At 35.9% G+C, this 13,829-nt stretch overlaps 2 protein-coding genes across 7 annotated transcripts in view; one reads left to right on the forward strand and one right to left on the reverse strand.

The window, feature by feature from the left end:
- The window catches only part of pde1ca (phosphodiesterase 1C, calmodulin-dependent a), a 71,763-nt gene extending 60,173 nt beyond the window's left edge, over window positions 1-11,590 (forward strand). For 5 of the 6 annotated variants that reach the window (XM_056738270.1, XM_056738267.1, XM_056738268.1 and 2 more), the window contains 7 exons: window positions 410-511; window positions 681-801; window positions 2,320-2,401; window positions 2,673-2,793; window positions 4,814-4,986; window positions 5,234-5,602; window positions 10,574-11,590. In XM_056738270.1, coding sequence (XP_056594248.1) covers window positions 410-511; window positions 681-801; window positions 2,320-2,401; window positions 2,673-2,793; window positions 4,814-4,986; window positions 5,234-5,602; window positions 10,574-10,737 — 1,132 coding nt within the window. In that variant the 3' untranslated portion in view covers window positions 10,738-11,590. Of the gene's footprint in view, window positions 1-409; window positions 512-680; window positions 802-2,319; window positions 2,402-2,672; window positions 2,794-4,813; window positions 4,987-5,233; window positions 5,603-6,590; window positions 6,648-7,516; window positions 10,448-10,573 lie in introns of those variants that run through there. The other variant, XM_056738269.1, reaches the window with a different exon arrangement.
- Window positions 11,154-13,335, reverse strand: ppp1r17 (protein phosphatase 1 regulatory subunit 17). The gene is made up of 4 exons (XM_056738273.1): window positions 13,256-13,335; window positions 12,131-12,212; window positions 11,866-11,988; window positions 11,154-11,781 (listed from the first exon to the last, which is right to left on the reverse strand). Exons 2-4 carry the CDS (start codon window positions 12,198-12,200, stop codon window positions 11,711-11,713), a joined length of 264 nt encoding a protein of 87 aa, XP_056594251.1. The 5' UTR covers window positions 12,201-12,212; window positions 13,256-13,335; the 3' UTR covers window positions 11,154-11,710.
- Window positions 13,336-13,829: the final 494 nt, after the last annotated feature.

The following is a 13,829-nucleotide window of genomic DNA, read 5'->3' on the forward strand; positions in this document are numbered from 1 at the left end:
TTCTTTGCCGAAGGAGATAACGTATTTACGAAATACGTTCTGTAGACCATTTTGTTCGTTTAGGGCTACTATTGAACAACATGGCGAATTCAATGTAAGGGGACCCGCAGTCTATGTAGATAGAAATAGCTCATTCTAAGGTAATAAAAACATAATGGTCCATTGGGTAACATCTTTATACACCTCTGAAGACATAGTTATGCATATTACATTTCTTTTAATAGATCATCCAAAAATTACACATTGGAACTTTAAGAACAAGAAAAGGATTTGACTACCCATTAGGTGTAGGGTTAAGATCGCAATTTTCTGAATTTCCCACATCATAAAATGTATCATGATTTTTTTTATTGATCAAAATGAGATTGAGCTGAAGTACTTTTTGTCTAAAAGCAACTTCTTCTCCCAGAGAATTCCGCACCCTGGTGGTCGAGATGGTCCTGGCCACGGACATGTCCTGCCACTTCCAGCAGATCAAAGCCATGAAGAACTTCCTCCAGCAGCCAGAAGCGTAAGTTTGTTGGTGCACGTCCGGGTAGCGAGGAGGAGGGCGTTAGTTTATCAAACAATTTTCATGCAAGCACATTTCTGCATCTACAGAACCTCATATCCACATAATGAGAGGTTGGACAGAGTGTTTGTAACGGCTCTGAGGGCCTGAACGTCTCTGTCCTCTACAGGATCGACAAACCCAAGGCCTTATCACTGCTGCTGCACACGGCCGACATCAGCCACCCTGCCAAAATCTGGAACATGCATCACCGCTGGACCACCTCACTGTTGGAGGAGTTCTTCAGACAGGTCAGTTTCAAGTTTATCTTTTGTTTGAGTTTCTCACATTACTAAAACGTTGCAGACAAAATATATATAATGTAAACATATATATAATTTTTATTACGTCAAGTTTTTTCGTCCTGTGAAATGCAAAATACAGCAGCCCAATACTAGTTTTTTTTTGTGGAGTGTTAAAGGGAAAATTCGCCCTAAAATTAAAGTTCTTTCATTGTTTATTCACTTTCATGTCATTTCAAACCTGTATGACTTTCTTTCTTCCGCAGATCACAAAAGAAGATATTTTGTAGAATGTTGATAACTAAAAAACGTTGGACCCCATTGTCATCCATTGTATGGCCACAAAACCACGTAGACATTTCTCTAAATATCTTCTTTTGTGTTAAAAATGTCATAAACATGTTTCAAATGACATGGGGATGAATAAATGATGACAGAATTTGTCTTTTTGGATGAGCTATCCCTTTAAATACACGTTTACCGTGAAATTGTGTTCATCATAAGATCAGAGATTATGGTTTCAATAAAAGCTCACTATTTTAGTCTGCAGTATGCATCAGACGGTCTGTTAGCGGTTCCCGATGACAAGTTTATGGTTCTTAAATCACAAACTGAGTCGGAGTACTTTCTCATCACTTCGGTCATCTCTCTGGTCTTATCTCAAATTGAGTCTTAATCTTATTTAGCATTCCAAGCCCGTAACGTCCCCTGTAAAAATCTCATTAATCTCCTCTAAACACCCGTTCCGAGAATCCTAACATCAACCTTTGAATCTGGGCTGGTTTATGTGGGTTAGGATCCTCATCTTTCTGGATTGCTGGTAGTCATTCAGAATAGCTCTCAACCAAGATTTCAGTCTCATTTGAACAAATCATTCAGTGGAATTCAATTTCCTTTCTTAATGAAAACGATTTTACATCTTAACCCAACACAGCGTTGTTTCTCCTAGTGCCAAACTCAATATCTCATTGTCGAATTTGGTATCGAAATAGTCCCATATTGTGGCGTCTCTAAAATAAAATATTATTAAAATATAATAAATATTATTATATGTTAATATCTGATCAGTTCATTACAAGGTAGAACAGCTCCAGATATTATAGTTGTAATTTCATGGGCGTGAGTGACACAACACCCTCAGAAAATTGATGGTGACACTGTAACAATTGAGATCAGCGAAATGTCGGCTGCAGGATTGAAGTCATTTGTTTCTTTAGAGGTCGTAGCTTTATAACTCGCTCGAAAGTTAATCAAGCAAAGATAATTACAGCTATTGTTTCTAAGGATTAACTCTGATATTTGCAAATGAAATGCTGTGGACTTAAAGTCGGAGAAATAATGAGGGATCACGATATGCATGCTGGAATTTTAAATCAATAAAAATGCATGAGGATTTGAAACTTTTGACGTCAGGAAGGCGAGCGAATTAACACACGACCCCTCAAATGTATAAAAAATGACCCCTGCAATAGCTGGATGATATACCATGCTCGAATGTGATTGGCTGTTGTTTGATGTGTTTTACAGGGCGATAAGGAGTCAGAACTCGGACTTCCTTTCTCCCCCCTGTGTGACCGCAAATCCACCATGGTGGCGCAGTCTCAGATTGGTGAGGCAATCTTTGTGTTTCTTTGTGTTACTATGGCCTTGTTTTTATATCCCGGGGGGACCTTACCTGAATACACACCACCTCGTGGGGGCTGTAACCAAGGGGACCAAAATTGAGGTTATAAATCGTACAGAACCATATTTTTTTTAAATCTAGAAATGCAAAAGGTTTTCTATGATCTTGAGGTTTAGGGCATAAAATATACAGTTTCTATAGTATTCAAACCATAACACCTATGTGTGTGTGTGCATCATTCATGTCATCCACACAGGCTTCATCGATTTCATTGTTGAGCCGACGTTCACAGTTCTCACAGACATGATCGAAAAAATCGTGGCCCCGCTGGTTGAAGAGTCGTCGCACACCGCCCTTGCTGGACTTAGACGCTCCAGGTGAGAATGACCAATTGGGCAGCAACAGGTGTAATGAATTATGATTGATCAAAATGCAAAACACTTTTGAATAAAGTCAACTCTGAAAGCTCGAGATGAGATATGATGACCATTACAGTGAGTGGTGGGTAAGTAACTCTGAAAAAGTAACAAATTACTAGTTACTAGTTACATATTCAAGAGTGTAATTAGATTACTGAACAAATTACTCTCTTCAAAATATATTTAAAGCAGCCCTGCAACGATGTGTCATGCATTCTGACTTCTTTACAATGTTAAACGTGCTGTCTTCTCATGCTTAATATGGTCAACTTGTCAAAAAACGAGTTGGACGTATTACGTAGTATTTCTGTGAACGATACACTCCCCCAGCAATCGTACAGGTTTCGGAAAGTTTTTTTCGAACATATTAAACTGTTTAGTAACAACTTTTCTTAGTCCCTTATTGGATAATTCTCACGAGAAGCATGCGGCATGGCCACAGGAAAGCAGGAGAAGGAGCATGTGCAGACGTCACTTTTACTTCTAAGCAGGAGAGAGAGAGGGCAGAGGTTCGCAAAGTTCATGTGTTTGTTTGTTCACTACATTTGGGTGATGAATGTTATATAAACGGTGCATATAACGCTGGATTTGGAGATCGTTTGAATCTGATATATGGCGCTAAAAGATGCCGTACATGAACCGAATGCGGTGAGTGAAACTGATGTCTTTGTTTTGATGACAATGGGTGCGCACGTGCTTTGGTTCAGCCTACCCCTCCCCCCCCCCCCGCACACGCCGTATGTTTTCGGAAACAATGTAAAGCTGTATCTATCTTTTATAAATATGATCAAACAAAATACTCAAAGTATACAATGAATACGAAGTAATCTATAGGTACTCAAGATTATTATGAGATTGGCAGAAACCCTGTGTGTTACGCCCGCTTTAATTACTTCCTAAATCCTACATCAACCTTGATAGAATTGATTGACTCAGAATCAGGATTGACATTAATACATTAAAGCATACATTTTAAAGTTAGATTGATAATTTGGATGTCATTTCCACTATTGAATATATTACACAGTATTTAGCTCAATTATATCCAAAGTAACTGTAATTATATTGCAGAAAAAATAGGAGTAATTCCTTCATTTACTTTTTCAAGGGGAAAGTAATTAAATTACAGTATCTAATTACTTAGTTACTAGTTACACCCAACAAGGAGTACAGTTTGTTTAATTTTGAAGTCAGATATGAACAGAAAGAGCAAGTGCAATAGTGCATGTGTATACAATGAACAGGAATCTTGGGTGCTAGGTTTATGTTGTTATTCTTTTGTATTTTAACAGTACTGATAAGAGAGATACAGATTTCCCTTTGTTAGAAAAAATATATATAGTATATGCACACCGTAGCATTCACTCGACGATGCATTGTTCTGGTGTAACTATCAAATAGGCCTTTTTTGGTGTAGGCATGACATTATCTTTTTATTTACATTACTAACTTTTTTAAGTTATAAAAAAGGAAAAATTACATCCGGTCGAGCACGATAACTTTACTGGTGTAATATTTGTATAGATACCAGAAAGCTGTTGACAAATTGATGAATTCATCCATGTGAACAATAGTACCATTTCTAAAAGCAAATTTAGACGTTTGCACGTGTTTGCTTTTAAACCCCCTCAAATGCATTACCCTTTAGACTTTTATAACATTTTGTTTACAAAAACGGTGAGATGAGTCAAAATGATTTTTGCAGATGGTGTTTAAGGCTTGTGTTCACCAGAAATAAAATTGTGTTCATTACATAACGGCTGTTTGGTCATTAAAAGTAGAACATATGATTCATATTGCACGTATTCTGAAGCCGTACAATACATTCTAAACAATCTTCCCCCATGTGTGAACCTCACATATATCTTACAGTCACTAGATCCTTCATTGACTTGAAATAATGACATGACTCTTAAAAGTGACGGAAAACCATATTAACCATAGACAAACATTAACAAACCACTTTCTTTCTGTGCAGTCTGAATAACATCCCATCAGACAGTAAACGGACCGGAGTGAGAAGCACGGGTTCTGAAGGCGCCAGTTCCACCAACTGCTCTGTAAATGCCCTCGACTTTAAGTCCTTCAGGAGCACCTGGAATGATGAGGTGCACAAAAACAGAGAAACATGGAAAGCACTGGCTGCTAAAGGTAGTCAAACACAAAGACAACCACCCAAAATAACGCTCGCACTGATGTATGAGCTTATGCACGAAAACAGAATAACATAAAATCATGAATGCTCGTGAAGTCACACCATGTCTTTTTTCTGCACAGATTTCGTACATCAAGTCTGTTAAAATATTTATTCACAACTGAATGCATATTTGCAGTTACTTGACAGCTGATGTCTTCTTACAATTGCATTACATTGACAACTGTTGAACTCTGATTTTAGATCTAGAAGAACAGGCCAAACAGGATGAGATGGAGGAGAAACAGAAGACAAACAATCCTGCGGAGACGCAGAGCAGTGATACTTCAGAAATAGGGAACAACACAAAAACACAGGACAAAGACAAAAACAACACGGACTCATCGGACAAATTACAGGACAAGAGGCAAGACAAAAGCACAGAGGAGAAAGATTCAAAGACTCAAGACAACAACGCTACGTTAGATGATGCTGAACCCGCAGAACTGCAGCCCAGAGAACAAGAGGGAAATAAAGATCCGGGAGGGGCGAACGAAGCTCCAACGCTAGGATCTGATGCCAAAGAGCCCGATACGAGCAGTGACACGGACAACAGTCAGCGAGCACACAACGGTGAGTGACAGGAAGCTCTTTTAAACTATGATCCATTAAAAATTTTACACAACTTTTATTATAAGGTAGGCCTGCACGATAAACCGCACGCAATTTGGAGATTCTGCGATTTTCTTTTAAAGTATACTTAAAATGATGTTGTTTGATGGCTTGATAAGCGACTGCAACTCGCAACGCTTGCCCGTGCCTGACGGATAAACTGCGCATGAAACCCAGACTTTGCAATAACACAATAGCTCTAGACATGTCGATTTACGTGATATTTAGTGTTAAGTGCGATTTATCGTGCAGACCCGTTATATTTAAATACATATCTAACCATAAACACAATTTTTTTTAATGGGGAGCAATATTTTACGTATGATACAGTATATACTTGTATATATTTGAATTTAATTTTTGCAATTTTCACCTAGTAAACTGAAAATATAATTTCTAAGAATTGTCGTACATGGATAGTATGTTGATAATCTCGGTATGACCAGTGTCTTTGTCGATCACTAAACTTTACTTTGTTTGTTCAATGCACTATTATTATCGCTGATGTGTTTTTGTAACCAAACGGTATTAACAGTAAAATCTTACGTATCAATTTTCGATATGGCCTTGTTTTTAAAACCTGCAGTGGACCTATCTGTATGGTGTGTTTTGCAGTTTTTACTGTGGGCTATGTTGTATAGTGTGTTGTGTGCTTAATGGCACTAAAGTACACTACCTACTGCATCCTATCTATCAGTAATGTAATCTTTCATGTAGCCTGTTGTGGTTTGTAGGTGCAGTGTACTACAATAAAATTTGCTAATCTGTGTGGTGTGCACTGTGCACACATTTCCATACTATATACTACATTGTCTAATGACTACTGCGGCAGTGAGTACTAAAAGTAAACGGCATGTTTCGAAAATGTTTTGTTTTGTTAGTTTTTGTCTACTGTTGCCGTTATCGGTCTAAGCCTAAATTAGTGATCCGTGTCTCATCTGAATGTCAGGGAATGAAGACCTGAACTCTCCTCAAAGTGACGACAGTGAAAGCAAGAAATCAGACGGTAACAACATCATTGCATTAACTGCTGTCAGCATCACTCACTGACTGAATCCCAATTCGTAGAGTCCTGATACGTAAAAAACATGAGCAGTGCGCCGGCGATGACCCGGCCAGATGTGACACAACATAGAAATGAAAGAAAGAAATTGAAAGGCTTGTTTATAAAACACGAAGGTCTGCTGCGGGTGTTGCCTAAAACAATCCAACCTGATCTCGCAAGAATTCGTAGCTATTTTACAAAGTGGCTAATTTGTATGAATTTGTACGATTTGAATTGTACAAAAACGTACGATTCTTAGAGAAGAGCAATACTGAAGGTCCTCCCCTGACCACACCTGTAAACCTAACGTCACCAGGACGAAAGCAAACTGTACTAAAACGAACGAATACGATCGTACGAAATCATACGAATTTGCCAACTCATAAAAAAGTTACGAATTCCTGTGAGATTGCGGTGAACCAGTTTTACAATTTTAATAATTTCGAGAAAATAGTAAAACGACAATTTACGCAAAAACGGTTTGACTGTCTGTTACACAGGTCATATTGGAGCTAAATAATCTCAAATACTATTTACTGTAAGAGTGAATTGGGACTCGGCCACTTAAGATTTATTTATTCTCATCCGTGCATGGCCACATGTCAAAAATCTCCACATTTCCTTTTCTCTTTCATTTTGTGTTTTCTTTGATTTTCTCTGCCTAAAGGAATATCTCACCCAAACATGCTAACAATAACATCATGCTTAAAAACATCGGTTCATCCGAAATCATTTTTCCACGATTCCTCGTCACGTCACAGGTCATTTCCCTCTCAGACATCAATCAGAGCTGTAGAACAGAAGCTCTAAACATCTGCTCTCCTCTGCAGACTCAGAAGAGGAGCACAGTAACCCGAGTTCCCCCTCCACACCGGTCTGCACCTGATGCAAACTGCTCTGTTCTGCCACCTGGTGGTTACTTTCTTTCATTATTCATCTGTTTTCTTTTTCTGTGAAAAGTTAACGTTTCTGTCTTTCTCTGAGGGACCCTGTTTCTCTTTAATTCCTGTTTGACTTAGGCTTTCTTCACCTCACTTACTAACCTGGTGTTGGTTGATATCTAAGCAAGGACAGATACTTTGGCTTTCACACAAATGGACATGTGCATCATAATATACTGTGTGCCCATGTATGTGGAAGTGATTTGGAAGCGCCAAACTTTCACCAACATCAGATGCATCTACAGAAGAACCTCAGAGATCTTCAGTTCCTTCATAATACAACCAGATCACAGACTGTCATTACAGCGTCCAAAGAATGTAAACTGTTTAGCTCTTATTTCAAGGATTATTTGTGTTGTTTGTTTAGTAGTAATTTTGATGTTGTTGTCATCCTGCTTTTTATGTGTATGAGACTGTACATGTTTCAATGTGTGTGGGTTATCTGTACATACGCCAGTCAGGAGCTTCTTCATACGTTATGTATAAGTGATGGAAGGATTAAACGTTAGAACATTGATCAGAAATTCTTTCCCAATATCCTTTGCCAATCTTACTTCTATCAGAGAAGATTTGAACTTATCCATAAAAACAACTAGTTTTTTTAGTCCATAAAATATTGTAATTTTGACTATAACCATTCAAATGATGTTACACAGCATTGATTATATCAGCTCAATATATATATATATATATTTATTAGTGTAATATATGATATATCATCAGAATTATGGTTCTTTCTGACATTTTTGTCAAAAATTATTTAATCGAGTATTTTCATTCCGTAACTTATTTACATTATGTGATGTTTTTCTTTACATTGTGTACATTTTGGGACTTTTAATTTTAGCAAGTTAAATGGAATGCATAACTCTGAAGCTCAATATCTCAAAGCTGCTCAGAATGCAGATTGAACCTTATAATTCCAATATATATATATTATAATACTATAAATAGTAGATTTTATCAGAAAATACTCAGAAATGGTCACAAAAAATTCTGCGGCTGTTTATGATATATATTAGTCACTGTTGGAGTGAAACTTTGTATCTCCATAACTGGCATTTAAGGGAAAAAATGCATTTTCTTCAGAGGTGACAAGCTCTTTTAATTGGTTAAATGATAAGTAAATATTAAATATTATATACATCCACAAACAAACATGAAAGCTGACTAATATAAATGATATATGAAAATAAAAATCATGAAAAATGGAGATGCAAGGTTTCAGTCTGAATGGTCAAATATACAGTTCTAGTATTTCTTTAGCCAACTCTGCTTTCTCTCAAACCCCTTCAAACATTATTGTCTTATCAAAGTGTAGTAAATGTATTTTTTTGGACACTAGGTGTATTTTGAAATTTCTTCTATTTTTGTATTTAATGTATATAAAAGATGACATTATTTATGAAGTGTTGTTTATAAGAATTGTCTTTTCTTAAATTTGGTATGAACAATACAGGCTTAGTAACAATATAGGATACTTTTAGGGAGGACAATTATAATCCAGCTGTGAAGGAAGTTTATTTTTGCTGTTCAGTTTGACGAATTAAGAAATAGTGTATTTAATTTGAGTTTGCACACAGCATGTGTGTAAAGAAAGATATCATGTCCTGCTGAGGTATTTATGTCCCAAATTTTTATCTAGATTGTCTGCCTTAATGAACTTTAGAGAAAACATAGTTACTGTTATACAATCTGTAAAATAAAAAAAATGGTGAAGAACAGAAAATAGGGAAAGGCCTCCTTGTCAATAGGCTGATAGAAATATCCAACACAGTCTTTGTGTAAATGTCTCTTGTGTAAATGCCTCAACCAAAGAAAATGATAAATAACGTTTGTTCATCAGTTAACTGAAGGTCATAGGAAGCCATTATACATGCATACTTTTAATGAGAAGATGGAAAGATGCATTGTTGCCTTAAATCTTTTATTAATTCATTATCGTTGTCAATTCATTACGTACAATCGAATATTCAGTGAAAATTTGTGTCGATCTTCCATCATAATTTGGTTGTTGTTCTTTCACGAGTCTTCACATTTTTTTATGTGATAGTGTCAAATTTTTGTTTATATCAAATGTATTTCGACACTTTCAGATGTGTATCTCTGCAGGTGGTTCTGCTTTGTGCACAAGCTCATGTGTTTGTGATAATTTTCCACCTGCAGAGAAGAAAGTTCTCTACATTTAAAGTTTACTCCATTTACTGTTCTACTTTCAGGTTTAATGTTTTTCGATTTTTATCTTTTCAATTGCATGTTTGGACCCAGAATGTGAGATCTTGTAGATGAAATGCTGTACATTTAAATGAAGTTGATAAGCGTAAATATGGCACAGTGAGATCTGCCTTAATGTGTCTGTTTCTCTGCTTTGTAGTAACTTATGTGTCCAGCTCAGTCTAGTGTCTGTCAGACTTCATGTTTTTGTCAAAACTTTTTTGTGTGAATTTTTTATTCAAGCCATTTGTCTGGCACAAAACAACGTTTTCTGTTAGTTAAATACTTATAAACTAAAAAATTAAGGCTTGGATCAGGACAGGAAGCAACATATTATTTTTAATGCTGTGCTGCCATTTGGTGGATATCTTGCGCCACTGCAATCAAATGTTGCCAGATTTGTTTTAAACCTACAATTTTTTCCTTCTCAAAGAATCTTTTGCCATAATATTCTTTTTAATGATTTCTTCTACCAAATATGTCTGTTAATGTTGAATTTGAGTTTTTATTATTTAATTGAAAATGTCAACTCATACAGCAGGTGTGGTCATGTGGTCATGTGATCATGCTTGTCCGTAATTGCACTTTTGTGACAATAAATCTTAACTCAAAGGGCTCAGATGACGAGTTTGAGTCTTTATTTGGGACCTGTGTTGTGTATGTGTTTAAAAATGAAACTATCATGCTGCTCGTGAAGCATATCTTCATACAGATTCTGCTGTTGTTTTGCAGGCCCCACTCGGCGCAAATACCACTTGGTCCGATACAGTAAGAAACCCAGTTACTGTGCCAACTCCTACTTACCGTCCCTCCCGCAAAGAGAGGACAACAGGCCCGCTGACCCCCGCAGCAAAGCCAGACATCTCCAGAGCATCTCTCTGAGATGGGGCAGGTGAACTCACCTGACCTCTGTTTTAAATACTTCAATAGGTGTAGTTGGGTAAATCTCGCACACTACTTTCATATCACATAATTTGATCTCAAATTACCATACCACGTTTTTGTGCTAAATTTACTTAATTTTTTGTCTCATGATTTTGCACACTAAAATGTATACATAATTTACTTCATCTTTACTTTGAATTGACTTAGACTTACTTTAAATTGACGAACACATAAGAATTATGTATAGTATGTCGTTTTTTTCAGTGCAGTTTATATGCATCTTATCCATTTTAATAGTGATTTGTATTTATTTTATTGCAGTATTTGTTTTACCTAAATTCATATGTATATCTAATATCTATTCTAATATTGATTCTCGTTTATTATTATATTACAGTATTTATATATAAATCTTAATTTGTTCTGTGACAGAAGGATTTATTTAAAATACTTATTTATAGTTATTTATTTAGCGTAAATTCAACACAACAAATACTTGCCATGATGCAGATATATCTTCACATTACAGTATTGAGAATAATATTTGTACGGGGAATTGGGTATTATCATGAAAATCACATCACAAGAAATCAAACAGTCCTAAAACATTTTTTTTATGCATATACCAAATATAACCCAGTTACTGTACCTGCTGTACATACCAGACACCGATATACCGATACACCTACACAACACATACAACATACATAAAATACAGCTTCCACAATTCTGCTTTCACAGCTTTCTAGAGACTGACTGAATCATCTCTGCTATGTAAGACATGAATTTACAAATTCATTTGCATTGTACAAGCCTCAGCATCGCATTGTTTGTGTTGTGATTAAAAGGAAGTGTTTAACTTCAGTGCAAGTTGGGTTTCTACATTACAGCAATGATGACACGCGAGACCTTCATTTAATAAAGCAATCAGACATTATACGATGACAAAAATGCGAAAAAAAGCTTTTGAGACCTAAAACACATCTATTTCTTCATCTCCTTCTCTTCCTCCTCCTGATGAATCATCCTAGCTTCTGTTTTCATCAATCTCACGCCTGTGAATGACAAACGCAAAGAACTGAGACATGTGTAGACAAAGAGACCGTAAGTAAGACTGTACAGTGAGAAACTTGTCTTGCCTGGTATGAGCGGAGGGCTGTTGAGGACAGGAGTGTCTTTTCTGCGAGGTTTCTTCTGCGTCAGTTTGTCTTGCTGATGCTCCTCGGAGCTGAGCTTCTGATTGTCCATGTCTGCATTCCCATCTGCACAAAAACAGCCCTTTCACTATCAACATTAAAACATCTCACTCACACATATACATATATATATATATATATATATATATATATATATATACATTGGATATAAAAACAGAGTTTGAGTGGCAAACCAAGCAGTACTTACAAAGATGCTCGTGCATGGTGAGCGTGTGATCGGCTTTGTCTGAGAGTGACCTCACACAGCCTGTGGACATGCTCTGCACGGTCTGTTCACATATCAGATAACAGCTCATGTTCAGTACACACACACACACGCGCTCTGACACATGACAAAGGCTCTGCTTTATTTACTGGAAATCATATTTATAGACCTTACTACTAAATACTTAATTAAACAATCTTATTTGGATAATGTTTTTTACGGAGAAAATGACTTGATAATATGCTAATTTATGTTTAGCATAATAACTAATTAAAAAAAAAAAAAATTTGTAGAGTTTGGTTCCAAAAATTCATTGTTTTTATGATGTTATCCTGTTTTAATTGTGCTAGTTAGCTTTATTTTTGTTTGTTATTATGGCTTAAATCAAAACAAACCAACTGCAGTTTGATTGATATTAATTGGAATGCACAATAAATAAACATTTTTGTTGAAAAAATCTCATTTAACTGAGTTATATAATTTTGGAACCAAACTCTTAATTTATTTATGTATTTATTTATACATCTGCACTTGGGCTTCATTTATGAAATATGCATTATAAATTTCAGTACTTTATAATAAGGCCGTATTGTTAACATCACTTAAACGCATCAACTAAAATGAACCAACAATGGGCAAAATAGTTTTTCAGCAATTTGTAATGTTTGTTAATGTTAGTTGTCAATGCAATTGTTTGTTAGTTCATCAAATAACTAATGATAACAGTTTCAACATTAGATTTTAAAAAGTGTTTTGCTGATATTAACATAAACTAAGAATAATACATGGTGTAGAAGTCATTGTTCATTGTAAGTTCAATGTTAACATATACAACCTTAAGTGTTACCGACAGTAAATGTCTATGTACATGGTCAAATAAAACATTTTAAAGTAAGAACGATTTAACACGCACTTTACACAAATCAATTTTGCTTGTGCTTTAAATAGAAACATGCACAGTAAATAAAAACAATTACATTCCACAAATTAAATGTCTGTAAGCAAACATTCACTTTAAAATTCACAAAGTGAATTATTATTAAAGTTTGAATTCAAAGATGAAATTTGTGTGCGCATGAAATAACACCTTAAGAGAAAGGGCCTTACCTCAGTGCATCAGAAAGCTGTGAGAGAGTGAGAGAGAGTAAAGACCAGATGAGAGAGAGGGGTTATGTACTGGAGGAGGAGGGGTCTCCTCTAATTCTGTCTCCATTAGAGGCTGTTGTCACGGTGACCAAGGTCCTTGTGATGTGTCTATCATTCCATCATCGAGGCCATCAAATGAACTCTAAGCATTTTAGCAGCAGTTTGCACACAGAAATGACGTAGGTGGGGTTCACAAGACAATGTTCTCAACGTGATAATTTGATTTTGAAAAGCTGAACAAAATTTTGTGCGTCTATTTAAAATAAATTAATAAATAGCAAATAATAAAGAAATATGTTTGCTTTAACAATAACCAATATTTACGACCCATCCAAAGTGCATGATTAAGAGCGAGAGTACATGAATAATATTAATATTAAAGGAAAACAATGTGGATGCATTGTTGGCTGATATACTTTGATGTCTTTCTATTCACCTATGATGTGAGTTTTGTTTCCTCCTCCCGTGTTGAGTGTGTATGGAGTGCATGTGAAGTGGTTTTCATATTTTATTTATTCATTGAACGTAAGTCCTG

This window comes from Triplophysa dalaica, chromosome 23 (genome assembly GCF_015846415.1).
Source record: "Triplophysa dalaica isolate WHDGS20190420 chromosome 23, ASM1584641v1, whole genome shotgun sequence".
Taxonomy (NCBI): domain Eukaryota; kingdom Metazoa; phylum Chordata; class Actinopteri; order Cypriniformes; family Nemacheilidae; genus Triplophysa; species Triplophysa dalaica.